We start from the raw sequence: 27,718 nt of genomic DNA, 5'->3' as shown, positions 1-27,718 counted from the left end.
GCGTGCGGACATGGCACCGGTTGGCAAAAGCCATGCTGTGGTAGGCATCCCACATATAAAGTAGAAGAAGATGGGCATGGATGTTAGCTCAGGGCCAGGCTTCCTCAGCAAAAAGAGGAGGATTGGCAGCAGTTAGCTCAGGGCTGATCTTTCTCAAAAAAAAAAAAAAAAAAATGAAGGACTGATGGTCCAGGTGAAATTGAAAACCTGGATTTGCCTTGACACCAATCTACCTGACTGTGTGGTTTTCTCGCGACCATGGGGTGAGGGGGGAAGGTTGTATGTTAAGAATGGGAGAGGCAAAAAATCAAGTTTTGTCTCAGCTTTTGGTTGAAGGACCAAATAAAATTCCTTCCACTGGCTGAGGGCCTCCGTTTACCGACTCAAGGAGGATTGGTAAACCAATCACCAGTCTCATGTTACTAAAATGAGCAAAGTGTGTCTTTAAGAGTATAGAAAAAGAGAGAAGGCTGAACAATAAGCCCTCTCGAGCCGGGTGGGAAGGAACTGGAATATTTAGCCATCCCTAAAAACTGAAAGTGGAGGGGCCAGCCCGGGGACGAGTGGTTGGGTTTGTGCCCTCCGCTTCAGCGGCCCAGGGTTTCACAGGTTCGGATCCTGGGTGCTGACATGGCACCGCTCATCAGGCTGTGCTGAGGCGGCGTCCCACATGCCACAACTAGAAGGACCCACAACTAAAAACATACAACTATCTACTGGGGGGATTTGGAGAGAAAAAAGTCAAAAAAAAAAAAAAAAGACTGGCAAGTTGTTAGCTCAGGGTGCCAATCTTAATAAAAAATTTTTTTAAAAAAACTGAAAGTGGATATGTATGTCCCGGGCTCAAATTCTGGACCTTCTGCTTATGACCCCTCCTCTTTCCCAATACCTTACAGCTGGCCGGCAGCGCCAAGTTCAGGTCCACTTCTTTTCGCGCTCCACCCCTCCAAACTCGCATGCTTTTCCTCCACGTGGTTCTCTGTATATATCGGTCGCCTGGGAGACCCTAGCCGGGCGGGGCTCTATTGACGCCACAATAGGAACAAGCCAATAGCCGTGACGCGTCCCAGTGACGCGAGACGTGGGGTGTGGCTTTGCCCGCCCAGGCGCAATGAAGCGGCTGCCCGCTGGGTGGCGCCGATTTCCCGGGGAGGTCCTTTCTGGGCCCCCGGCGGAGGTGGGTTAGAGGCGGGCAGGAGCCGAGGCCAGGGAGCCCTTTGCGTCAGCTGCTGCTCACTGCACAGCGCCAGTACCGGCGGGGACTCACTCGCAGCTCCATGCTTGTGCCCGGCTCGACTCGTCCATCCTCGGAGAAGAGGCAGGTACGTGCCACCTGTCGGAGACTGGGGAGGGGGGTGAGGAGGTCGGTGCCGTTGGAGGCTCAGAAAGTGAGGTGTCAACGACAGCCTGGGCAGAATGGGCACTAGAAATGTAGGGCGAGTGCCAGCTGCGCGGAGGAGCTCCAGCTGTGGATGCCAGTTGTGTGTGGGGGCCTGCCAGCTGACAGCCCAGGATGCCAGGAAGAGCCATCTGTGTGCTGATCAGTGTGTTCTAAGGAAGCGCTGCTTCCGCACGTCCAGGTCTCTGTGCCCTGTGGCCTGAGTGACGCCTGGACACTGACAACCCCCTTCCCACGTGTGCGTACAGGTCACTTACTCCCTCCTCTGAAAGCTCCCCCCGCCGCGGGGCTGTCTGTGGTCAATTTGCCAAAGGGGTGGGAGTGGGGGCAGCAAAGTGGAAGGGGAGATCTTCCACCAATCCCAACCCAGAAGGAGGCATCTTTGAAATTCTCACCAATCCCAAACCAGCAGCAGGCACCGGTGCTCCAAGGCAAGTAACTTTACTTAACAGCCAAGGGAAGCCCTGGCCCACCCACTCTAGCTGTCCTCTGAGGAGTAAACATCTACCTCCCGATGTGGCTGCTTGCAGAATGGGGCTGAGCTGGAGATTGTGGTGACGCTCACCTCCGCAGGCATGGGCATGAGAAGGTCCTCCAAGTCCAAGCCGGCCGTGAAGTGGAGGAAAGGAGAGCTGGTTGGGCTGGGGTTGGGCATCCCCCGCTCCTCTGATGCTACAGATGCATACCAAACTGGAGTCAGAATGAGGACTGGAATGAGGGCCGGGGACAAGGGCGTCCTGTGGAGTGCATCATCAGGACCGGAGCTGAGTCAGTAGCCTCTGCTGAGAGAGGGTGGAGGCACCAGCTTGGGTCCTCCCAGTCCTCGGGGAGAGCCGTCGAGAAACAGGAGAAACAGACTGGGAGCAGGCAAGAGCACCAAGGCCCAAGAGGTTAAGAATCCTGCTCCTTCCGCTGTGACCCTGCCCGGCCCGGCTCTGTGGCCCTGGAATCCTGCGCACTCCTACAGGTAGAGTGGAACCACTCCAGGGCAGCCCGGCCTTCTCTTGGTAACTTGGGGGAAGCTGCACTTGCCAAATGGGCCTGGACCTTCTCTGCTGGGTGGACTGGACATCTGGGAATATAGCAAGCCCCGTTTGTCCTTGCCAGTTATGGGACATAGACCAGCTCAGGAAACCATGGGGCTACTCTCTGGCATTAAAGCAGAGCACCCCCAAGGGGTGGCCTAGAGGCCCTTTTCTCCCTAGGAAGTTTCACGTGGTAGGTGCTACTACAAATACTACTACTAATTATAATAATAAGTACAAGTATTCAATATAATGATAATTATTTATTGAATTCTTACTATGTGCCAGGAAATTTACAAATGTTATTTTACTTAATCCTGACAATTGCGAGGTAGTATAGCATTATTATTATAATTTCTCCTCCTGTTTTACAGACTAAATAAAAGGTTCAGACAGCTTAAGTGCCTTGCTCACTGTCTCAGAGCCAATAAAAGGGAAAGAACTGAAATAGAAGCCCGGGCCTAAAAGTCCATTATAAAAAAGTTTCAACTGAAAACCTGAGAGCTGGTCCCGCCTGCTTCTCACTCTCTCTGCCCTTGAGCAAGCTGCTGTCCGTCTCCAGGTTGGCTCCATTTCAGTAGTAAAGGGGCTGGACCACCACTGAGGCTTTTTCCTCTTCTCTAATTCTGTGACTGACAACCTCCTTCTCCATGTTTTTCCCTTAATTCCAGCCCCATCCCCCTACCCTCTTTCCAGTTGTTTCCCCTCGAATCTCCCTTCTGTTCCACTTCAAAATGCCCCCCGTTCAAAGAGGCCTTGTAGACTCTCCCTGCCTGGCACTGGCTCATCAGGGCTGCCCCTCGAGGGAGGGCCTGCCACTGCCCCTTTAATTCTCCCCGGGCTTGGAATGCAAGTGAGTTGAGCTAGCCATCTCTGTGAGGTCAGATAAGATACTATATATATCAGAGTCGGTAACCTGAGCTCCGGATTACCCAGCCCCAGTCAGACTCCAGCCTCTGGGCTCTCCACTGCGCTCCCTGCCCTGCTGGGGAAGGAGAAGCCCCAGATCCCATCCAGTGCCCCCGGACACAGGTCAGTAGCTGCCCCTTGAGTGTCTGAGCTTCACAGGGTGGCTGTCCAGAGGCCCCTGGACTATCTGTTTAGGGGAGCCCTGTCTGTTTGGGGCAGCATGTGAGAAGCTGCCCCACTGGGCCTGGTGGGTGCTGTGGGCAAGAGGAAAGGCTCAGAGGCTCAAGGACAGAGGAAAGATGAAGCCCTAGAGGACAGGGAGAAAGACTGGGGCTCTCCCCTGGGGAGGGGGCACCGGGAGAGTGCCTCTCCACTGGCAGAGGTGGGTGGGCAAAAGAGAATTTAAGGATACCAATACTGCCTGGGGGCCCATTTCTTTGCCTTTTCTTGGAAATGTAGAGATGCCCACCCTCTCCCCACCCCAAATCAAGAGACACCACCTGGGGCCCACTCACTTCTCCACCAGTCAGGATTCTTGCTCTAAATTTCCAATCTCTTTATGTTACTACTTTGCCACTCTCTTGGCCCTTGGGCAACTACTAGGAGCAAGACAGACAGAGTTGCACCCAAATTCCCCTGGATGACCCCCTGCCAAGACAATTAGGCACTAACCTGGTGGATCACTGGGTGCCAGCTCCTGAGACACAGAACTGTAGTGAGGTTCCTGGGGGCCTGAGATGAGTAGACAGAGCTCCTGGGCACTGTGAACACAAATATCCCCCACCCCAATCTTTCACTCCACCTGCATCCTCCACACCTGCCAGGACATGTCTCTACCTAGGAGCTGATGCCTGTGCCCAGACAGTGCCAGCGCTAGGAGCAAGGGTCGGAGAATGTAGATGAAGACAGATAGGGCCCCTCTTTCAGCCCACTTCACCCTTCAAGGTCAGTTCATCAGCAGTGCCTCATTCCAATGTTGTTAGCAAGCAGCTTTGGGAAGCTCTGAGGTCACCACTGTGGAGGTTCCCAAGCACCTGGAAGGCTGGCTGGGACTCCCCACTCACCTGTCCTGGACACCTGGGTAGGCGGTTAGGAACTGAACCTTGTTGAGGTATGCCTCTGAAACCCAGCTAGAGCCCTTCTATCCAGGCAGTAGCGAGGCCACAGAAGTTGGCATGCCTTCACCCCAGAAAGCAGAGCGGATGGGGGGCAGAGACGGGCCATGCAGGCTGCTGGGATATGGAACCTTACCCATCCTCTACCCTGGGGGCCAGGAGGGCCTGGGATTCCTGGGGAGCAAGTCCCTCCCCTGGCTGGGCAGGTTAGGGCACCCTTCATGGGAGCAACAGGAAATGACAATGACTGACACAAGGTTGTTGGCTGCCTCAGGGGGATAGGGTTCATTTTCTTTTCGTTTTTTTTTTTTTGTGAGGAAGATTCACCCTGAGCTAATATCTGTTGCCAATCCTCCTCTTTTTTTGCTTGAGGAAGATTAGCCCTGAGCTAACATCTGTACCAATCTTCCCCTACTTTGTAAGTGGGATGCTGTCACAGCATGGCTGATGAGTGGAGTAGGTCCATTCACACCTGGATCCAAACCCACAAACCCGGCTGCCTGGGAACTTTAACCACCCGGCCACAGGACTGGCCCCGGGATAGGGTTCATTTTAACCCTTGACTCACCTAGCCTGGGTACCTTGGGGGTGAGCCGAGCTGCAGCAAGCGTAGGAGGCTGGAGGGCATGTACATAACCAAGTCTTGGGCCAAGGGCCCTGGCTGGGGCTAGATGCTGGTGCCAAGGGACACTCTGGAGCTTGGCACCGCAGGTGAAATGGAGGCCTCCTGGACTATCTCGCAACCAATCAGTATTGTACTGGGCTCAGGTTGCCCCTGGCTTCGCTTTCATTTGCCTGCAGTGGAAACTCGGAAGGGCTGCTCCTGTGGGAGTCTGTACCCACCATGCTGTTGCCTAGACAGTGGAAGGCTGGGTCCCCTGGCCCCACACCAGCTCTGGGAGAGGCTAGGGAAGTGTGACGTGAGGGGCTTAGCTGTTAGTGGACAGAGGACAAGTCCTAGGCCGGGTGTACCACTGCTCCCAGCGTGGCCTTGGGAAACCCACGTCACTTCCACAAACCCTGGTATCCTCATCTGCAAATGCGTGTCATCATAGCTCCTACTGCTCAGGGCAATTTTGAGGATTAAGTGAGTTAATATGCTGTGTCTCAGAAGTCTTAGTGCAGTTTAAAAGTTTAATAACTTCAGAAAGACGAATGCTAAACGCTTCATTTAAATGTTTCATTATTCAAATTTCTTACCTATTTACGTTTTAAATTTTGAATAAAAATATTTTTTGTTTTAATTTAACATAAAAAGTAAACCTTCAAATGATGTTTGTAAGTTTGAGGCATTTATTCTCCCAAAAGAATTAAAGTTGAAAACGGCACTAAGACTGTGGGGACACCCTGTCCAAAGCTCACTTAGAAGAGCATCAGGCGCGCGGGGAGGGGGTCTGAGTGTTGGAGGTGAGGCTGCATGGGAAGCACTCAGCATGGGCCTGGTCCAGAGGTGTTCAACGTCTGCCGGCAGAGGCGATGGCTACTTGGCTCACACATCCTTGCAGGAAGCTGCGTGCTCTGTGCAGAGGATGCTGCTGCAACTCCCAAGACGGGGCAGCTGAGCAAAGTGAGGGGACTCAGGCAGAGCAGGGGAGAGTGGAGGCAGCTCTGTGAAGCTGGCACGGAGGAGGAGATTGGCAGGTGGACTGCCCCTGCTGTCCGAGGTGGCGGGCACCTGGGGAGGCGCTGCCTGGAACCACATGCCTGTACTTGCCAGCTCTGGGTAAACAGTGAAAGGAGCCGGGCAGTAAGGGCCCCACAGTGGGCAGGGAGGGGAATGAGGGATCCCAGCCAATCGGCTTGCCTCCCACTGCCCCATGAAAGGGCCATTCAGTTCGGGCCGTTCCTGTGGCAACAAGGAGACTCGCAGCCATGTGAGCACCCGTCCTGTCCCTGTCTTGCGCAGCAAGGCTACGGCCAGGGCCCCAGCCTGCTCTCCCACCCATGGTGCACTCTGCAGCCTCCAGGGACCCTTGTGCCAGGTAATGCCAGGGGCCAACCCCAGCTGTCTGCTTACCTGGAAGGTGCTGGCACTTTCCTCAAGAGAGAAACTGGGGTTTGGGGGAGGGGATATGCATACTCAAGGCCTCAGCCCCAATAGGGACCCTCTCCTCAGACATGGGAACTGTAACCCAGATGTCAGCACAGAGAGGCAGCTTCCAGGGGGCTGGTAGTGACGGCACAACCCCCCAGGGCTGCTGCGAAGAGGGAGAGGTCTGTCAGTTGCCCACCAGATTGGAGCAGACAGGAGACCAGGGATTTAGAAGCCCTCCTGGGATTCTGTGGACAAGAAGGTGTGGCTCCACCTCCACCCCAACCCTTCCAGGGCTACTTGTGGGCCGTCCCAGGGCTGTCTGTCCCTGTCTGCTGTACCTTGGTTGGCCCCAGCACTTCTGCATCATCAGCAGGGCCAGGAGAGGTCACAAGCTTGGGGCACTGCCTGCAGAATACCAATTCCCTGGGAGCCTTAGTGGGGGAGGGGGAGAGAGCTGTGGGGAGGAGGTATGAGCTCATACTCTGGAGGGGAGCTTGCATCTGATTGGCTGCCGGGTGTCCTGAGACCTGGAGTCTCTGTGACTTTGAATTATTGATGGTGTTCTCCAAAGTGAAGTAGAGCATAGAGCAAGACTGGTCCCACGCCCCGGCCCCTGTCTCTCCCCTGGCCTCCCTCAGCCTTCACTCTCTTCCTTCTCTGTATCCCAGAAAGCTAAGCAGATGGAAGGGAAGCTTGTCGTTTCCCCCAACCCTGCATGAGGCCTTCCTCTGTGACGTTTTCCTAGAAAGAGGTGAAAGGTGTGCTGGAGGTGGGAGCACAGCAGGCAAGGGCATGTACAGGAAGGTAGGGAGCCCTGAGCCAGCTGGGAAAAGGGCAGACAGTAAATGTGGACCAGGCCTCCTGATGCCAGCCTGGACTGAAAGTTGCTGGAAGGTCTCTGGCAGGGTCTAGAAGTTCTGTTCTGGGACCTATATGGAAGTTGCCACCTGTTGATCTCCCACCCCTGCATCTATCCCAAGCCTTGCATGGACTGAATTTCTAGAGGTCTCTGCCAAGCCCTCAGCATTTGGGGCTTGGCACCAGCTCCTGTCTGCCCTAAGGGCTGGACTGCCGGCCTAGGGCAGGCTGTGGGCTGCCCAAGCCACTGACTGCTGAACAGCTAGATTCTGCCCACTGCCCGCTCATCCACTCACCTCACTGGGGGCTGTGGGGGGAAGCCTGGCGCCCAGGGCTGAGGTCAGAGGCCGGCCAGCCCCGACATTATTACAGGCCTATGAAGGGAGGAGCCCGGCTGCCTGGCAGGGGCTGGGGGAGGAGATAATAACACTGTCATTGTTGAGGGCTTTCGCATGTCGTTATCTCATTGATTCCTGGCAGCAACCCTGTGAGGTAGGATCATAATGATGATTATTATACTGATTTTATAGGTGAGGAAATTGGGGCTCAGAGAGGGTAAATGAGTAGGGCAACATCTCCCAGCTAGTCAGTCACAGGGCAAGTCAGAACCAGCCCCTGCACACACTACTCTGAGAGTCCTGGATGGCTCTGTGCCCCGCCGCACCGTGCCCTCCCCCAGAGGGCCCCCCCCCCCCCCCGAGAGTCTCTGATGGCCCTCAGGAAAGGGGCCTGATCCTACTTGCTCCTCTCTCCAAAGCACCTTTGCCCTCCAGCTCCACTCTAGATAAAGCCTGTGCATTTAGGGTGATGGAGGGACTCTGGGGGTTCCCAAGGGAGCCTAAATTTGATGTGGAGGGGTGAAGCAAGGTAAAGCGGAGAGAGCACCAGCCTGGAAATCTGAAAGACCTGGATTCCAGCTCTGGCTCTGCTCGTGTGTGACCCTGGGCAAATCGCCTTTCCCATCTGCACAACAGAGAAGTTAAAATGGATGACCCTTTAGAGCCCTCAGAACTCCTGGATTCAAAGATTCTGTCTTCCTCCTCCAGACCACCCCACCACCCCTGACCCAGGTGGAAGGACTGGGGGTGAGGACAGGGAGGGCTGCCTGCAGTACAGGATTTTAGCCTCTAGGGGGCCCCCTTTGCACAAGTCATTATCACCTTAGGCAGTCTGGGATGGATGTTGGTAGGGGAACCCCTAGGAGGCCACAGGGCCCTAACTCCACTTAGCTCGAGAAGAGAGTGGGTTCTACCACATGAGGATCCCCCACCGCAGCAGGAGACCATGTCCAGGGAAGAACTCTGGGATTGGGTCTGGAGACCAAGGCCAAGGCCCCTCTCTGCCACATGCTCACTCACCACCACCTCCCCTCCATTACTTCCTCTCATGAGCTCCTTTTCCTCACCAGGGATCTGACCAAAAGCTCCTCAGGTCATTCCAGCTCAGGCAGGGTATGCTTCCAAAAAGACTCCTGCTCATCCCAAAAGTCAGAAGGGAGGGAGGCAGTCTTAACTCTTGAAATGCCCAGCGTTTTCAATCCAGGGGGTGAGGGCAGTGGGGTCCCCACAACTCAGGAGTCTCTGAGGACGCAGATGGGGGCTGGGTTGGAATACAGCAGTCACTTGGAGAACTGCAGAGGTAGGGCAGTCCCCACTGTCACGGTCAGGTCACTTGGAGCAGCCAGAACGTGCTGAGACTGACTGCCCTGTGTGGTTTACAAAAGCCAGCTCATCTCCTGTGCTGTCACTGAGGTGTGAATGCATGGGTGCGTGCAAGCCTGTGTGCAGACCTGTGTGCGTGTGTGTGTACGCACATGCATAGGTGTATTTCTCAGCAGCAGGCCAGCTCTTTGTGGAAATGGACTTTGTGGTCCCTGGTTGAGATCTAAGGTTCTGGTCAGCTGGGGATGGAGAGCAGGTACAGTGGCAGCCTGATACCCAGCCAGGCCCTTAACAACTGCTTTCCTTGTCTTTCAGCCCATGAGGCTCCCAGTCCCCACTGAGTGCCGCCCTGAAGGATGTCCCAGCTCTCCTCCACCCTGAAGCGCTACACAGAATCGGCCCGCTACACAGATGCCCCTTATGCCAAATCAGGCTATGGCACCTACACTCCCTCTTCCTATGGGGCCAACCTGGCTGCCTCCTTCCTGGAGAAGGAGAAGCTTGGTTTCAAGCCAGGCCCCCCAACCAGCCTCCTCACTCGTCCCCGTACCTACGGCCCCTCCTCCATCCTGGACTATGACCGGAGCCGCCCCCTGCTGAGACCTGACATCATCGGGGGTGGTAAGCGGCCGGAGAGCCAGACCTGGGGTACTGAGCGGCCTTCAGGGAGTGGACTCAGTGGGGGCAGTGGATTCCCTTATGGAGTGACCAACAACTCCCTCAGCTACCTGCCTGTGAATGCCCACAACCAGGGGGTAACCCTGACCCAGAAGAAGTCGAACAGTCAATCAGACCTGGCCCGGGATTTCTCCAGCCTCCGGACCTCAGATAGCTACCGGATAGACCCTGGGAACCTGGGCCGCAGCCCCATGCTGGCCCGCACACGAAAGGAGCTGTGTGCCCTGCAGGGGCTCTACCAGGCAGCCAGCCGCTCTGAGTACCTGTCCGACTACCTGGAGAATTATGGTCGCAAGGGCAGCGCTCCTCAAGTGCCCAGCCAGACTCCTCCCTCACGAGTCCCTGAAGTCCTCAGCCCCACCTACCGACCCAGTGGCCGTTACACTCTGTGGGAGAAGGGCAAGGGCCAGGGCCCCGGGTCCAGCCGCTCCAGCTCCCCAGGGCGAGACACCATGGTGAGTTTGCCCCTTGGGAACTCAGTGATGGGCTGGGGAGGCAGCCACTGATGTCCAAGAGCCGAGTTGAGGGAAGGACTCCCAACTTGACTGATGATGGAAGGCAGAGGTTTACTTCCCACACCTGACGGCGGCTACTCCTGCAGCCTAAGTAGGGACAAGCCAGGGAAGTCATCTCGGCATTTCTGGTACCCTCGTGGCTCGGTGCCTTCCTTGCTCAGGGGCTTTCCCACTCTCCCCAGGAATCCTGCTTCAGGACCTGTGCCCTCGACGATGGGCCGGCAGTGCTCTGGGAAATGCTCAGCTACCCCCACATACACTGTGATTCTTACACTCTACTTTTCCCAGCATGCCAGGCTCCCCTGCAGGCCCTGCCCCATCCTGGACTGAACGCCCCCAGCCCACCAGTGCTCCCTGTGGTAAGAAAGGCCTCCCTGCTCTGACTGCATCTCTCCTCCTGCACAGGCTTTTACTTCCCAGCTCGGAGTCCCAGCTTAACTTTTGGGCATAAGACATCAGGGGAAGAGGGGCTGTCCTCTGACTGACACTGGCTGGCTCAGGACCAGGTGTCTGGACAGCAGTACTTATATGTCTTTGGAGAAAATAGTGGAGGGATTTTTGTCTAAGGCTTGAAACAATCCAATACCTCTGTATTCCAGTCCTGCCTGGGCTGGGATGAGGGAGGAGGCTCTGCTGGAAAAAGAGTAAGGCCTGGCAGGGCCTTGCTAATGCCTAAACACACCTCTTGTGGGGCACTGACTACATTCTGCCTTTTCTGTAGTTATAAGTATACCCATTAGGTGGCGAGCTCTCAGAGGATGAGAAAGAAAGAAATATCTCTAGACCCCTCACCATGTGCCTAGCATAACACAGACCTCAACTGACCTGACGATTGCATGCATGGATGGATGGAGGCATGGCTGGCTGGCTGGATGGATGGGTGGATGGCTGGATGGGTGGATGGCTGGATGGATGGCTAGATGGCTGGATGGATGAGCGGATAGATGGATGGATGAATGGATGGATGGATGGGTGGGTGGGTGGATGGGTGGATAGCTGGATGGCTGGATGGGTGAGCAGATAGGTGGATGGATGCATGGATGGATGCATGGGTGGGTGGGTGGGTGAATGGGTGGATAGGTAGATGGACAGACAGACAGGCAAGCATATGGGTGGGAGAGCTGGGTGTTGTGTCTCCTTCATTCCCTTTGTACCCTTCCCCTACTCCTAGGACATGTGCCTTTTGGAAACAATGTGCCACAGCAAGAAATGCTGCTTAGGGGGGTTGTCCAGACGAATGGAGGAGGGGTGCAGAATAGGGACAGGACTTTGGGTCATAGACCTTGAAGGTGGTCATAACTAAAGGTCTTGAGAGGACAACTTTGATGACATTACTTAGAGAGTCTTGGCCTTGCTGAGCTGTCTGTGAAGTGCCATGGGAGATACAAAAGCTGGTGCCTCCCAGAACATTCAGACCCTGACAAGGCAGGGTTGGCTACATTGGAGGCTAGTGTAGGAGTGGGAGATGACAGCTGGCCTGGGAGAGAAATACATGCTCTCAGAGGGCATGTGCTTGAGGTGGATCATGATTCACTTGGACATGTCTGGTGTTGCTCATCTCGAGGGCAATCAGAAAGCGGCTCTCAGTGGAGGGGCTTGGGTCCTAGAGCCCTCTGAGGGGCTCCCTCCCTTTGCTCAGAAGAGAAGTGTTCTTTATGGTATGCAGTGTTTCTCAAAGAGGGGTCTGCAGACTGTCTGCATCAGAATCACCTGTATGGCCTAACGATTCTGGGCCCCACCTGTGTCCTGAATCAAACTCTCTAGGGATGGAGCCAGGGGATCTGCCCTTTCACTCTTCAGGTCATCTTTAAGCACGATGAGGTTTGAAAACCTCCCCTCCACAGACTAAACTGCAGACCCACCCTCAACCCCAGTCATGAGAGAGCAAGATCTCCTTTACTGGGGGCCAGACTCTACTGGGCCTCTGCCACCTTCCCACACAGACATCCCTCACCTCCCTGCAGCCTGCTGCCCTCCACCCCTGCCAGAGTGGACACCCTGCCCCACTGCTCCCCAGGGCCAGGGTGATGGGAGTTCTGAGAGAGGACCTCAGGGGAGTAGCAGATTGCCCCGGGGCAAACTCAGCTACCCTAACATCCCTCCCTCCCATCCAGAAACAGCTCACGACACACTTAAGTAGCCAGTAATGCCCACTCTGAGTTGAGCTAGTATTCCACTCTGAGTTCACGCTCAAGATCCTGCCAACTGGGAAAGGACCCTAGCGGGTCAGTGGTATAAGACCCTGATTTAACCTCACCCTGTCTCTCCTCACCACTCTCATCCTCACTTCCTGGAGCTGACTGCAGCTTGCTGAGGTGAGAACAACCCTGCTGATGGGGCCTGGACCAGTTCTTCCAAAAACCAGGTCCAGTTTCTTTTCAGATCTCCATCTGAGGATCCTCCCTTCTTATTCACTCATTTACAGTGCTCAGCTTCCTAGGAGTGTAACCTCAGAGAAGTTCCTTAACTTCTGAACCTATTTCCTCTGTGAGATGAGAGTAATCATAGCACCCACTTCACAGACTATTGTGAGAAACCAAAGTTGTGTGTGAAAGTGCCTGCCACGGAGTAGGGCTTGATAAATGTCCTTCCTCCTTGGCCCCTTCCAGGTGCTTAGGGAGGCAGGAGATGTGTGAGCCATGGTCCCTGCCCTCGGTGCATTCACAATTAACTGGGGGAAATATGTTCTTAAAATAGTTGCAATAGGAGGCAGCCCTAGGTGTCTTTAAGTGTCATAGGTGGCGGGAAAGGGAGAGTTCATTGAGGCTGGGATGGGCCTCTGTGACTGCTGGAAGTTTGCTCTTTAACCTTGGACACCTGTCTGAGCTGTTTCCTCGTCCATAAAAGGGAATAGTCACACCTGCCCTGCCCACCTCATAGAGATGTCCTGAGGCTCAAAGCAAACAATGGATGTGGAGGGACGTGAAACCAGTAAAATGCTATGGAAGAGCTGGTTTAAACTTCAGAAGGAAAAGGAGATGACAGAAAAGGGGCATTTGGCTGCTGACTAGAGCGGGGAGAGGCCTGAACTACCCTTTGGAAGGAACAAAGGTGAGAAAGTGTATCCTGTGGCAGGGTCCAGCGTGATCTGACTCCTCTGGGGTCCCCTGGGGCAGCCCTGACCCTGGGGCCTCTCAGGGTAGCCGAATTGAACTACGATTGGCCTTCATAAAGGGAGGTCAAAAGCTGGCCCCAACCAGGGAGTAGAATAGTTCTAACCAGACTCATTCCCCTCATTAACAGGAACAGCCAATGTGAGCTTGGAATATCACAGGGTCAGCTGAGCACAAGTAAAGAAGTGGTGGAGGGGGTACATAAATTCTGAATACCCCCTGCTTGCATAAGCACCAACAAAATGCCAGTCCACAGAGGTGTAGCTCAGCCTAGGCTAATGAGGGCTGCCCAGAGGCCCCACCTTCTGTTTAAAATGCAGACAGACTGGAGAGGAGGGATGTGATGGTTCAGAACCAGTAAAAAAAAAAAAAAGCTTTCACTACCCACAGTGAGCCAGGCCAGGTGGGTTGACTCTGCAGAGAGCAAGGAACCCAAGTACCCAACCGGGTCATGTCCCCCTTCTGCCCCACCTCTCCTGTTCCCTGGGTCTATGGAAGGACAAGCTGTTCCCACTGAGCCCTGCCAGGGTTGCGCTTCACCCCCTACAATCCATCCTAATCCTTCCCTGCTCCGCCCACTCCAGCTGCTCCCTCCCAGCCCTGGCATTCTGCCTGCTGGCCTCAGCCCTGCCCTTGCCCCACCCTAGCCTGCCCAGGCCACCCTTTCCTCTCCCCAAAAGAGCCGGGGTTGGCCCAGGGCCCTCCTGGGTCAGGCTGGGCACCTGCTGCTCATTTGCAGGGCCAGGGACTGAGGCTCCGAGCCTGGCCCAGCCTCTTCTCCCCACCCAGTCTCTTCCACACCCTTGCCCTCTGCTGGGGGACCTGTTGCTAGGAGCAAAAGGTCTGGGAACCTGGAGGACCTGGGTCATAATTGCCACTGCTGACTCATCTCCCGAAGCCTTGGGTTCCAGCTGTTCAGTGACAGGGACATTATATAAGCAGAGGTCATGTGACTTTTCTCTTGGGTGGGACTTTGGACCTGACTGCTGCCCTGCAGTGCGCAGGGATTACTCCAAAGAGAACAAGGTGAGGACACCCTAGAGCTTCTGGTGAGGAGTGTGACCTTCCTCTCTCATCCCTTGCCTTCGCGCTCTGTTTACTCAGCCACTCGGAACTGCCTCCCTGCAGTCTTATTTATCCAGCTTGGCGGCCTGAGACCCTGGGGCCTGTCTTCACCCACTCAGCCACCCTGAGGAGGTTGAACTTCCTGAGGGCTTGACTCTGTGTTGACAGCATGGGAAGGTCACTCAGAGGAGACCTTAAGCCAGAGGGGTCCCATGGCCAGGACCAGCACTAGCTGCTGAGAAAGGGCAGCTGGTTTGTGGTCTGTGGTTAGACTCAGCAAGACATCCATGTCTCCATCCCTTGAAGACCGGCTGTGGGCTGTGACCTGGCTGGTGGCCTCGGTGCTGCCTTCCCCAGACTCCGTTTCTCACTCAGTGCCCGGCACCATCCGCCCCGCCTCCTCCTCCTCCCCCAACCTCAGGATGTCTTCATGAGTTAATGCGGTGCTGGGGTGGAGCTCAGCAATGCAGAAGTTAATCCAAACCTGGCGAAGTGTCCCCTGCCCCTGGGGGAGCCGCTCCATTGACCGTCGGCTGCAGAAACGAACATCACGTTCAGGGCCCAGAGCTGCACACGTGGCACCCTGCACCCTCTCACCTCCATGGATACGTAAACCTGGTATGAGCAAGAAAGGGGAAGTGTGTGGGCCCCTGGAATCCAGCTGCTTCAGGCCAGACTGCTCTGGGGCTCAAAGGAGTCCGAGCTTCTGGCCTCCTGAGTCGGAGTGATTCCGGGAAGCAGAGCTCCCTACAGACGTAGGTAGGACTGACGGCCCTCCCTCCCCAAGGGCACTTGTGGGCTGAAAGCCCAGCCCTAGCAAGGACTCTGAACCCCTCTTAGTGTCAGTCAAGCCACCAGTCTGTTCCTTTGCAGCGGTAATAGTGGGCACTTGCTTGCGGGAGCAGCCACTGGCCTGGAGGCATTTGTCTGAGCCCGGGCACTGTTTCCAAACCCTGAGCCAAGCTGCCCAACAAGATCTTAGGAAGCAGGACACTCTCAGTCCTGCCCTCACAGAACTAACCCTGACTTTAATTTATTTACGCTCCATCCATGCCAGGAAGGATTTGAGGTGAAGAAAATTACTTATCCTACTGGGGAGGCAGGCCAAGCGCAGACTCTGAGAAACAGCAGTCTCAGGCTGCAGGAATGAGCCCTGCTCAGACTGGCTCAGCGTGTCTGAGGCAGAGAGTCAGAGCTGGATTCAGATCCCAGAAGACCATATGCTTACCTATCCCCCTTCAAGAAAGGGCACTGAGGAGAAGGGGTCTCCTGGGGGCCTGGCGAGTTGAGAGATCAGCCACGGTTCCCCGTTGGTTGTGTCCTGCAGCAGTCAGACCTGCTTGACAAGACTGGACCCTGTGGGAATTCTTTCCCCTCACCTCAGACTCCTCAAAGAGCTCCCAGGCAACAGCTTCCCCGTCTGGGCCTCCCTGCTCCCAGCACTGCCCCTAACCTCCCCCATCCCAGGAAAGAGGGAGAGAGCGTGCTAGCAGAAAGCCATGACAGCCTGGGGCAGGAGTACCCAAATCACTGGCCTAAGTCACGGGAGATGAGCCAAATGCTCCAGTGGGGGAGTGCCTGTTGGACAGGGCTTCCCACAGCACGCTTATTCAACACGCACACCCAGATTCGCCCCACCCCTGGAGGCTCGGGGCCTTCCAGGATGCCCAGCCTAGTCTCACCCCTTGTAGAGATGAGATCAACACATTTATTTAGCACCCACTAAGAGAACCCACAACCCTGCCTGTGAGGAGGTTTCAATGTGATGGCACAATCACACACGATCTAAGACTATTTACAGAAGTCTTAGAGACACTTTTAAAACCAAGATAAACATATTAAGATTAATATAGTGTAAAGTGAACGGGAGTAGACTGAGGATCTGCAGTAACGGGGTGTTTAGAGCTGGGTGGAGTTCATTAGAGAAGGCTTTGTGAGCACAATTCACAAGCAGGTAATTGGTAGAGAGCAGGAAGGGCATTCCAGAATCCCCTAGTAGTTGTTAAAAGCTTGGGTTTTGCTGTAAGACAGGTCTGGGTTGAAAGCCCCCTACTGTCATTGATTAGCTTTGCAGTCCTGGCAAGTCATTTGACCTCTCGGGCTTAAGGTCCTTCATCTAGAAAGCAGAGGTGATAGTTACCACATCACTGTGTCATTATGCACGTTAACTGCGATTATATATATGCAGTACTTAGGCAGTGCCTGGCATTTAGTAAGTGCTTAATCAGTGACAGTTGTGTGTTTTAAGTGAGAGAAGGCAAGTGCTGAAGCAGAGAAATAAGAGCAGGTTGGTTGGCAACAAGGATTGGAGAAGAGTAAGGGTGGTGACAATGGAAGGAGCCTCTGGACAGGCAGCCTCACAGACAGGGCTGCATGAGGCTTCCGGACTGGAGGCAAGTCAGGTGTAATAGGGGTTTCAGGGCAGAAGAAAGATGTGACCGAATGCAAAAGCTTTGCTGCAGACAGTGTAGGACTGGCTGGAAAGGGTGTGGCTAGAAAGAAGGAAGTGTGGAGAGAAAGGCTGTTGCAGGTTGTCCAGGTTCCAGGTTTGGTCACCCGGCAAGGACAGTGACTGTGGGCATCACCCCTCCTAACTTATCACCAAGTAGAATGCCCAGCAGCTCCTGCCTCCTGCCCACTCCTCCCACCTCCACTGCTAGAACACAAGGGGGGCACCGTCTGTGCTCCCCTCTCATTAGCACAAAAATGCTGTTTCGTGGGTGGCCTAGGGTACAGCCATACATGTGTCCTGGACACATTCCCCATGTGGCTGTGGTCGTGTGTGCAGTGCGCGTGTACATGTGGGGACGAGCATGCCAAGAGGAACAGAAGGAGGCCACAGATGAGTAACAGCACAGGCTCAGCACAGGCTGCTGCCTCTCAGAGTATTTTTAAATGCTAAAAATACTGACTAAAAATAGCGAGCTCCAAACAAGATACTTTCTCTAGGCAGATTCTGTGTGAGTCCCTGATAGGCGAGGGTGGGGGTGGAGCATCAGAAAGAAAACTCCAAGACCTCTGATCTTCAGGCACTGCTGCCCTGAGGGCGGAGGGGCACACTCCCAACCACGCCAGCGGAGCGCCTATTTCCCCACCGTGGGGTTACTTTCTCCCCGCCTCCCAAAAACAATCAAAATTTGAGATTCGGTGAGAGACAGTGTTGGGTAATTGGGTAGAAAAGGTCAGAAAAGGTTCTTCCCTGGGGCCGAAAAGGACAATGACCTATTGTACCTTATAAAATACGAGCATTGCCTTTCTTGATAATGGGCCAAATCAGGACCCGAGGGAGGAGGGCAGGTCAGTCCTGAAGCGGTGAACTCTTATCCTCCCGACCTGGGCCCGGCGACCCTCACGGACCTGGCGGAGGTTGCGCTCCAAGAGGCCCTGAGTCCCCCCGAATGCTGTACAACAGTTTGTGCCTACGCGCATCTTTCCCTAAAGAAAGTACAGTGCTTTCGTCGGGTTCTCGAAATGACCTGCAGCCCCCAAAAAGTTAGGAATTGGATGCTGCCTTGGGGAAAGGTCACCTGGCTGACACTCGGTCTTGAGGACGTGTCCTCTGCGGGCCTCAAAGACAATTTCTCCTGAGTCCCAACTCCGAGGCGGGCCCGTGCTCCGCGCCCCTATGCTGCCCTCCTTCGGGGGCTGCAGGTCCCGGCGGCGGCCGGCCCGCGGGCGGGTCCCGGCTGGGGTCCGCGAGCTGGGGGCGGGGCCGCGAGAGGCGCGGGGGCGGGGCCGCAGCGAGGGGTGTGGCCGGGGCCCTGGCCCCGCCCCGGCGCTGACGTCGCGGGACCCGAGGCGCCGGCGGGGCTGCGAGCCGGCCGGAGCGCGAGAGCCGGGGCCGGGGCGGTTGCCGGCGCGGGCCGGGGAGGGCGAGGCGGAGGAGCGCGCGGTCGGCCGGAGCGGTTACCGCCGGGCGCCGTGGACGGTGTTCAGTGGCGGCCTGGCCGGCCTCGGCGTCCGGGCTGAGACCGCGCGGTACTCCCCGCGCCCCCTGTGCCAACGTTAAGCGTGGGGCCGAGCCCGCCGCCCGCCGCCAGCATGCGCACCTCGTACACCGTGACCCTGCCCGAGGAGCCCCCCGCCGCCCCCTTTCCCGCCCTCGCCAAGGAGCTGCGGCCGCGCTCCCCGCTCTCCCCTTCCCTGCTGCTCTCCACCTTCGTGGGGCTCCTGGTCAACAAAGCCAAGGTACGCAGGGCCCTTTTCCGGGACCCCCAGCCGAGGGCCTGGGGTTCCGCCGCCTCCCCGCGCCGCCCCCGTACGCCGCGCGCCCACGGTCGGGGGACCGATTCTTCCCAGCCCCCACCCCTCTTTTCCCAAGGTCTCCCGGCAAGGAATGCCCCCTCCCCAGGTGATCTCACGCTTACTCGCGGGCCCCCGCCCGTTTGAGGTCCCATCCCCTGAGTGCCCCTACTCCCGTCCCCTTCGTGACTCCGGCACCAGGTGGCTCTAGGGCTCTTAATTCCTGGCACCTATCAGGACAGGTGCAGGAAAGCGTAACCTTGACTAGTTCTCGGTGTGAGAGGACGGGCAGCACGCTGGACTCGGCGGGTGCGATTCCTCCGAGATCAAAACCCCCCAAGAAAGGCTGGTCAGAAAGGGGCTGCCCCTCACTCATCCCAGAGGGCGCTTTCCCGAAGCGTTGATAACAGGGGTCCTTTGACCCTGTGAAGGGCAGAGGAGTTGCAGACAGGTGAAAGAGGGCAACTTCCCTTTTCTTTCCAGCCCTCCCCAGTTCGGCTAAGTGGACACTGGATCCGTCAAATGAAGTAGCCACCCCAGAGTAATGCTGGGGCTGAAAGCTGGGCACTGCCCGCTTGGGGAAGGGAGAAGGGGCCAGAGCTTGACAGATCTTATGTAACAGGCACCAGCTCCCGTGTTGGCAATGCGTGCACTGCCCCCTGCCAGGGCCACACCAGGCTCTTTGGCTGCAGCCAGGACTCATGGCTGACCCTCATGGCACAGGTGAAGTAATCAGGAGAGCCCTTTCTTGGGTTCTTGAGTGTGAAGCCACAAACCTCAATAGACTTTTTTATATGGGCCATATAGCCAGATGTTTCCTCTGCATTAACCCAGAGCCAGCCTTTCTTGAGCCCCCTCTCCTGCTCCCTCGCTGGAAGGTGAATCCTGCCTGTTTACTGACTGTGGAGCTAGTATCTACTTTATAGAACACTGGTCGCTAAGTCAAAATTAGGTTTGCTGATGGCTAATGTTAAGGAAGTTCTTGATCCAAACTCTCACCTCCTTACACGTAAGTTCCAGCATACCAGCTGGCGTCATTTCCTTCTCTCCTGGTGAGAGGCTGGCTGTGCAGGGTCTCTCCCAGCTTCTCCAGTTCTAGCCTCTCCCGGCCAGCCTGAGGTAGATTGTTTTCCCTGTAAGAAAGGTCACTCCTGGGACATTTTGTTTCTCTCCAGAATGGAAAATGCTGACTTTCCCTGGAGCTCCTGATTTCCTATTCATGGCAGAAGAATATCTGGCTGCGCATGGAACAGCCCTGCCCTCCCCTCCACTCCCACCCGCGACCCCTGTTATCCAACCGCCTTCTACACCGGGCGCTTAGAAATTGGCGAGTAGTCTTGAGCGCAGGAAATTTTAGACCAAGGCACGACCCCCCGCCAGAAAAGCTAACAGAGGGTCTTAGCGATGCTGTGAAAGAACCTCGCATATCTCTCCACCCACCGGGCGAAGTAGGATCCTCAAGAATAGGAACCGTAGATGATATGTTCTTAGTGACCCTCAGTCTGCTGGGTCAGAGTGGAAAGTGTCAGCACCAGGGAGGGCCTCAGTGGAAAGAGGCCTCCAGTTCCCCATTGCCCTGCCCCCACTAGTGCTGCGTGCCCGCTGTCCCAGCTGAGGGCTCCCTTTGGTGCACACTGACGTGATCACCAGTGGTAGGATGCTTTGCCTCTACAGCCTGTTTAGACAGATGTTGTTTGGGGCGCAGGATAAGAACTAATAAAGCACTGCCAAAAATAGTTGTAAGGGGGGGACTGGGCGGAGAGTGGCTATTCTGTTGCCGGCAGCCTTTAACATTTAGTTCCCAATGGGCTACGTGGAGACTTCAGTGTTTTTGTTGGGCCCCAGGGGAGTCCTTCTCCAGGTCCAGCTGAAAATGCTGATAAGGTCTTTGTCCAGGGAATTTGCTCTGTTGTGGCCCTCTTACTGGAGCCGCAGGGTTTAGACTATCAGAAAGATAAGGTTTCAGTTTTGTGTTTAGGGCTGTACACTGCTAGCCCGGCAGAGTTCTTCAAGGATGCTATACCCCACCTGCTGCCAGTAGGCTTTCTCTCGAGCTGCGGGTGGAAACCAGGTTTCTCTTCTGGGTGTATGTATTTCCTTCCCTACCTGTTAGTGTTAGACCTGATAACTGGCAGGAGGGAGCCTTTCCCTTGTGGGAATGGGCATGGCAGTTCCTGAGACAAGCCCTCCTTCAGCCTGCCTCCCCCCACGCCACCCTCTTGAGCTGACAACCTCACGGGCTTTGAGCTGCTGACAGCCTCAGAGGCTGTCAGCACACGGCATGAGTAATTTTAGCTGAGTTATTTCAGGCTCCTCTTCTGATCAGGGTTGAGCTAGCCCCACGCATGCCCCAGCCAGTGTTGCTCCAGAGTTGCCGGCTCCCCAGTCCCCTCCCTCGGGGATGGGGGTGGCAGGCTCACCTGCAGACTGCTTCTTTAACCCTTTGAGCCCAAAGGTTTTCTGACTCCTTGGAGGTAGGGCCAGGATTAGCCAAGAGACCTGGCCAAACAATGCTCAGAGTCCTCGACTTAACGCCGGCTCTCTCTCCAAACCCCTCACCAGCCTCCACCATAGGGACAAGAGCAAGAGCGGCACCTTCAGCCAGGTGCTTACGTCTTGGCAGCAGTCTGTCGTCACAAGGATTCCCAGCCACTGGCCAGTCAGGATGTTGAAACCTGAGCCAGGCAGGGAGGATTCTCCCAGGCTCTAATCAGCCCTCAGGAGCTGAGCTCAGCTGGAAGGAATTCCACCTGTCTCTGACGACTCAGGATGGCAGGCCGATGGCAGGCAGGCTTGAGTTTTCCCAGCTGAGGACCTAAACTCAGTTAAGATGTTTTGTCATTGAACTTTTCGAGATCTCTTTGAAGTGCCTATTATGACAGCTGCTTTACACATTGGACATCTCGGGGTACAAATATAGGTAATTTGAGACAGTGTCTGGATTTGGGGCCTGAAGTTTCTTGTAGCCGGGAACCAAATATGTTCCCAAATATATGAATTCCTAGTCTCTAGTTCTAATCTGCAGTTCCCAAAATGGCGGAGAACGAAGAGTGACATAAAGAGGGGGAAATACATAGCCGATAAAAGAAAGCAGGGCCCTGGAGAACATTTTTGTTGTGTGTTGAAAATATCAGGCATTCCTCAACCGTCTTTCCTACAAGGAATATAGACTAAAGCTGGAGAGAGAATTATACATGTGACCTGATGCTCCATGTATCAGGCTCCAACTGGCAGAAAGTTGCATGAGAGAGCCTAGCACAGGCCCAGCCTCTTTGCCTTCAGCCTTATGTGCCCTGTGTTCTTTGCTTACAGAATTCTAAGAGCGCTCAAGGTCTGGCTGGTCTTCGAAACCTTGGGAACACGGTGAGTTCTTAGCAGCTAACGTCTTTCCTGAGGCCACCCCCTAGCATCCCAACTGGAACAATCTAACCAGAGTCCCCTCCTGGCTCCAGCTACCTCCCTACGCTCTGGGCCAGCTGGTACCTGCCCTTCCTGATTGGTCCTTTGCAGAATTGCTGGGCTCTGCCTCACCCACGTCCCCAGCAGGAAGCACTGCTAAAGGGAGTTGCCCTTTTAACTGTCAGCTCCTTTCCTGGATGCTTCTCCTCAAGGATATCCATCATGTCCCACCTGCTTCTGTCCAGCTCACCCACAGCCTTTCGGACACCTCTGTAGTAAATAACCAGTCACGTCCCCTGTGCCAGCTGTGGGAATTTGCCTCTCTTTGCCCCTTTCACTTACAAAAAGACGAACTTGGGAGGATCTATTTCAGGGGTAGATGAACCGGAGGGCCTTTGGTACTAAGTAGGGATGCCAAGTGGGTCTCTCTTCCCTTGCTGATTGTCTGGATCGTTTCTTGCAGTGCTTCATGAACTCAATTCTGCAGTGCCTGAGCAACACCCGGGAGTTGAGAGATTATTGCCTCCAGAGACTCTATATGCGGGATCTCAGCCACAGCAGCAATGCACACACAGCCCTCATGGAAGGTGAGGAACCCCTCTGCGGACACAGTCCTGCTTCTCTTCTGGACACCTTCCCACTCTCCCACTGCTGTACTGGTAGTTGTGTTGTATATGTACCTCTCCTGTTTTTCTTTCTTTGGCTTCTTTTTGTTGGGATTCTAATTTCAGAGTTTCCTATAGAAGATGTCTCACCTGTCCTCCATGCCCCTTCTCTACCTTCACCTTTTAACAGAGTTTGCAAAACTAATCCAGACCATATGGACTTCATCCCCCAACGATGTGGTAAGCCCATCTGAGTTCAAGACCCAGATCCAGAGATATGCACCGCGCTTCGTTGGCTATAAGTAAGGACCTTGCAGGCATGTCCTCCCCAGGGTGGGTGGCAGCAACAGCATGTTCTTGAGATGAAAGGTATTGCTCACTCTCTTTTCCTTGGGCTCAGTCAGCAGGATGCTCAGGAATTTCTTCGCTTTCTTCTGGATGGGCTCCACAACGAGGTGAATCGAGTAACAGTGAGGCCTAAGTCCAACCCTGAGAACCTCGATCATCTTCCGTAAGTCTGAGGAGAATGCTGTGGGGAAGCGAAACTTCGTGAATCTACCTCTCTGGGGGTAATGATCGGGGGAGAATTTTAAATACTAAGGATTAAGATTGCTAGACCCTTGAACTTATCATGGTTTGAGCTCTGACCCAATTGTGTTCCTCCCTCTGGTTTCCTAGTGATGATGAGAAAGGGCGACAGATGTGGAGGAAATACCTAGAACGGGAAGACAGTCGGATTGGGGGTAAGTGCATGAATAGGGGGAATGCCCACTTTCCCTGTTAACTACTTTTGCCTGAGCAGAGCATGAAAAGCCCTAAGAATCATCCTTCCAGGGAACCCTCTTTCTGCCCAGTGTCCGACAAACTGAGGCAGGAGCAGTGAGAAGGGAGACACATAGAAGACCACGTGCTCGCTTCCCTGTGTGAAGCATCGCGTGTCCATCTCTTCCCCAGATCTCTTTGTCGGGCAACTAAAGAGCTCCCTGACGTGTACTGATTGTGGCTACTGTTCTACAGTCTTTGACCCCTTCTGGGACCTCTCACTGCCCATTGCTAAGGTATGCAACCTGTTGCCCTACTTCTGAAACTTGAACTCTTATCCTTTCGTGTCGTTGACCTCTGACCTGTACTTTTTTCTCTCCCAGCGAGGTTATCCTGAGGTGACTTTAATGGACTGCATGAGGCTCTTCACCAAAGAGGATGTGCTTGATGGCGATGAAAAGCCCGTAAGTCACCCTTCCATAACAGCAGTTTCCAAGAGATGTGTCTGGGGACAACGCTGTCACCAGCAAAGCCAGCCCAGGCCCATTGACTTCTCCCACCAGTCCTTTCTAGCTCTGTCCGTCATGTCTTTCAGACATGCTGTCGCTGCCGAGCCAGAAAACGATGTATAAAGAAGTTCTCCATCCAGAGGTTCCCAAAGATCTTGGTGCTCCGTATCCTTAAGATCCGTCAAGGGCCTTGACTCCAGAGAGTGACTGATAGGGGGCCAGGAGGTGAGGGCGAACAGAGTAGGAAAAAAGGAAACTTGATAGACTTTCCTTCTTGCGTTTCTCTTCTGCTTCTGGAGAAGCGCAGTTGCCCTCTTAGGACTCGGTCTCCTTTGCTTTGACTTTGTTCTCGCCACCGTGTCAGTCCTTGACTCATGTCAATACCAGATCTGAAGCGGTTCTCAGAATCCAGGATACGAACCAGCAAGCTCACAACATTTGTGAATTTCCCCCTAAGAGACCTGGACTTGAGAGAATTTGCCTCAGAAAACACCAGTGAGTATTTTTCAGCTGGGAGGGCAGAAGCAAGGCACCAGTGTCTAAGATACCATTGGGAGGCCAAGAGGTGGAGGGATGCTGCTGAAGAGAGAGCGATGAAAACCGGGAAGAGGCAGGAGGGGGAGGGAAGACGGGGGCAAGGAATGCCTCAGGGGTTGTATTTCCTCCTCAGACCACGCTGTTTACAACCTGTATGCTGTGTCCAATCACTCCGGAACCACCATGGGCGGCCATTACACAGCCTACTGCCGGAGTCCAGTGACGGGCGAATGGCACACTTTCAATGACTCCAGGTGAGACAGAGGTCTCAGACAGGCCTCCTGGTGTCAGACATCTGTGCCTCACCCACCTATATGGCTTCCACCTTCACTAGACAGAAAAGGTCAGAGCCAAAAGCCATGTAACACATGTGAGACGGCTCCTATTTGAAGAATCTCTAGTGGGCAGCAAGAGGTTGGCCTTGGGTGTGTAACAGAGAGATTAGAGATGGGCCCCACACTCCCTCAGCCACTCAGCTCTGTGTCTCGATGGCCCCCTCACCAGGCCCTGACTTTTCCTGCTCTCTCCACAGCGTCACACCCATGTCCTCCAGCCAAGTGCGCACCAGCGACGCCTATTTGCTCTTCTACGAACTGGCCAGTCCACCCTCCCGCATGTAGCAGCGAGGGGCTCCATCCCTTTCTCCCTTCCCCGTGGTGGCCCCACACCCTAAGTTTTTTTTTAAAAAGAGAAAAAAAAAAAAACCTGACAAGAGAAAAATAAAGTAAACTAAAGCTGCCGAGCAGGAGTTGCTGCAGCCTGGTCAGAGTCTGGAGTGGGGAGCCAGGAGCTCCTGAGCCACGCCTCGCAGGGAAGATCGACAGGACACGGAGACCGCAGCCAGCACAGTGCCCCTCGGCTCCTCTTGTTTGCGTTTTTAAGCTTGTGGTTTTTTCCTGTGTGTAATAAACAACAGCGGTCTGTGGGGAGAAGATCCTCGTCCGCTCGCTGCCAGCTCCGGCCCCACTCCTCCCGGAAGACAGCGCCCTCTGGAGCCTGCTGGGAGGATCACTGCCCGGAAGCCCCGGCGCCTGAGCCTGGCGCGCTGTCTTCACCTGGACCCGGCTCACTGGTCCAGAAGCAAGAAAAACACCCATGAGCCAAGAGCCCTCTTAACGCTGCTAACTCCAGGGGGACAGACTAGGGGACATCTTTGAAAAAAGCTGTTTTTGGTTTTTAAAAGCCCAACTTTTTTTTTTAACTACCATCACTGAAGTTGTCAGACTGGAGATGCTCTCCTTCACACCTCTTCACAGCTGGGACATTGTGTTGGTCTTTTTTTTTTTTTCTAATTCTTCAAATACGACTTTTCTAATGCTAGCCCCCAGTGGTGCTAGGTGGGTGTCAGCCAGGCCCTAAGCACAGCCACAGTAGACCTGGGATCTAACAAGTTTTTGTTTGTTTCTTAATGTTTTGGATGGAATCTAGTTGCCTCCAAGAATTGTGCCTTATAGCATTTGGGGACCAGGGGGTAACTGCCCCTCCCTGAAATGTCCCTCAGCCTCTTCCCTTTTCCCCAGGGCCGTGTTCAAGCCGGCTGGGGGAGGTAGGGGCCATGCCCTTAGCCCCCAGCTTGTTTGCACTGCAGTGAGGGGAAGAGGAGAGGAGGTGAACGGAGATTTCTTATGATAGAGTATCAAGTTCTTCCTGCCCACTTCCTCCAACCCACCCCTGGTCTACTCCCAGCTGTTTGAAGGATCCTCATCCCTAGAGCTTCTCTCACCTTTAATTTATTCCCTCAACATGCTTTTTCTCCCTGACCTTCCCCGTCCCCCACCTTCTCAGAGCCTCCTAGACATAGGCCCTTTGGACCGAGTTTCTCAGGGATGCCCATGCTGCCCCTCAGCTCCTCTTGGCCTCGGTCTTCAGTCCTACCCTGGGAGCTGGAGCCTGGGTGTTTGGAGACATCTTGCCTCCGCCATATGATTCTTTCCCATGGGCTTGATTCTGCCCTAACCAGTTGGACAAAACTCTGTGCTGTCCCAGAGAGTAAAGCTATTCACCAAGGCACCGGACTCTGTGCATGGAGCTCTCTGCACCCACGCAGCTGGCCTGGCTTGTGCCCCTTGGAGCCTGGCGCTTTTCAGTGCTCCCAGGAGGAAGCATCAGAGAAAGACACCCCAAGTTTAACTGGCCTGACACACTTCTCCAGGGAAGACCTGTGAACCTGAGCCAAAGGACAGGGGTACACTTGTTTACCGTGTAAGCAAGAGTAGAAGAATGTCCAATGTACAATGGAACCGTGTACAGAATAAATAATAGCCTTGAGAAACAAGTTGGTAAGTGATGGAGTCTTGATTTGGGAGGGGTTTGAACCCAGGAAGAGATCCTGGCATGTTTAATGGCCAAATATTCTACTGCTTCAACAGGATTGTAAATTTCAAGTTCTGGAAAAAGTTTACCCATGTTTTAAACTTTTTAGTTGTATAAAAAAACTGACATAATGCACGTTTTGAACACCATGTTCTTCATCTGGATTCACTGGTTGGTAACATTTTGCCACATCTGTTTATATATGTTTCTTTTGTCCTTTTAGGCAAAACATTTAGGGGTGAGGTGTCATATCACCGTTTCTAAATACCTCAGCATGCATCTGCTGAGAATAAGGACATTCTCCCACATAACCTCAACACTCTCTCCACCCCTGAGAAAATTAGCGTGTCTAATAGACTAAAATATCTAATCTCTTTAAATGGGCTGTCTGCTTTTTAACTGCTGGGACGGGTACCCTGGTGATTCTCTTTTGACACTTGGGTCCCCGTACAGACCCATGACAAGCTGAAACAGGTCTCCGGCACAGGCCGAATACAGCACAGTTTGCTCCTGGAGCACAGTGGCAGTACCTGGATGTGGAGTGAACCAGACGTGGTCCTTGATAAATTAAAACATCTCAGTTTGCCCCACTAATACCTAGAAACAGCTGCCTATAAGTTAAAGCTTTTGTTCTCTTTAAAGTGCTTTTTTTAAGATGTCAACAGGTTTAACCCCTTAAAGAGCTGGCCTCTTTGGGGCCCTCAGGGCCTTGTCTCCTTTGGTTTTATCTTTTGCTTCTTAATGCTGTTCAGATCTTCCATTTCTGCCACTGATCTTGGAACTTAGGAAGCTGAAGTCCCCACCAGTTGAGCTGAGTGTTTTTTTTGTGATTTTTCTAAGTGCCGTCCCTGCTGCAGTCACCGAAGTGTCAGTCAAGTCATGTCTGTCGCATCCTTGCTGAGACAGCAGCGCCCACTGTCACACTCACCTCATGGGGTGAGGCAGTAGTGGGGGCACTTTTTCTGGGCATTTTCCAAG

General features: G+C 54.3%; 1 protein-coding gene across 5 annotated transcripts; it reads left to right on the top strand.

Annotated features, from left to right (window-relative positions):
* The first annotated feature begins 1,187 nt into the window (after positions 1–1,187).
* USP2 (ubiquitin specific peptidase 2) lies at positions 1,188–26,702 on the top strand. 5 transcript variants are annotated; one of them, XM_046638083.1, is made up of 14 exons: positions 1,188–1,322; positions 9,318–10,135; positions 10,378–10,554; positions 21,928–21,978; positions 22,478–22,601; positions 22,810–22,921; positions 23,020–23,130; positions 23,298–23,362; positions 23,574–23,677; positions 23,765–23,845; positions 23,977–24,055; positions 24,278–24,385; positions 24,561–24,681; positions 24,960–26,702. In XM_046638083.1, the coding sequence occupies exons 2-14, from the start codon at positions 9,359–9,361 to the stop codon at positions 25,045–25,047; spliced, it is 1,998 nt and encodes a 665-aa protein (XP_046494039.1). In that variant the 5' UTR covers positions 1,188–1,322; positions 9,318–9,358; the 3' UTR covers positions 25,048–26,702. The 5 variants fall into 5 exon arrangements, with proteins under 5 accessions (XP_046494039.1, XP_046494038.1, XP_046494042.1 ...); XM_046638082.1 differs by lacking the exon at positions 1,188–1,322 and adding an exon at positions 1,801–2,366; XM_046638084.1 differs by lacking the exon at positions 1,188–1,322 and adding an exon at positions 3,360–3,456.
* Positions 26,703–27,718: the final 1,016 nt, after the last annotated feature.

The sequence above is a fragment of the Equus quagga genome, chromosome 14 (assembly GCF_021613505.1).
Source record: "Equus quagga isolate Etosha38 chromosome 14, UCLA_HA_Equagga_1.0, whole genome shotgun sequence".
Taxonomy (NCBI): domain Eukaryota; kingdom Metazoa; phylum Chordata; class Mammalia; order Perissodactyla; family Equidae; genus Equus; species Equus quagga.
Note: the sequence above shows the minus strand (reverse complement) of the source record. Positions and strands in the feature narration are given on the sequence as shown.

Excerpts from the sequence above, each read along its gene's own strand:
- USP2 (XM_046638083.1), top strand. The coding sequence starts at position 9,359 with ATGTCCCAGCTCTCCTCCACCCTGAAGCGCTACACAGAATCGGCCCGC. Across the intron at positions 23,131-23,297 it reads GAGAACCTCGATCATCTTCC|TGATGATGAGAAAGGGCGAC; the intron begins GTAAGTCTGAGG and ends CTGGTTTCCTAG. Across the intron at positions 24,386-24,560 it reads ATTTGCCTCAGAAAACACCA|ACCACGCTGTTTACAACCTG; the intron begins GTGAGTATTTTT and ends TTTCCTCCTCAG.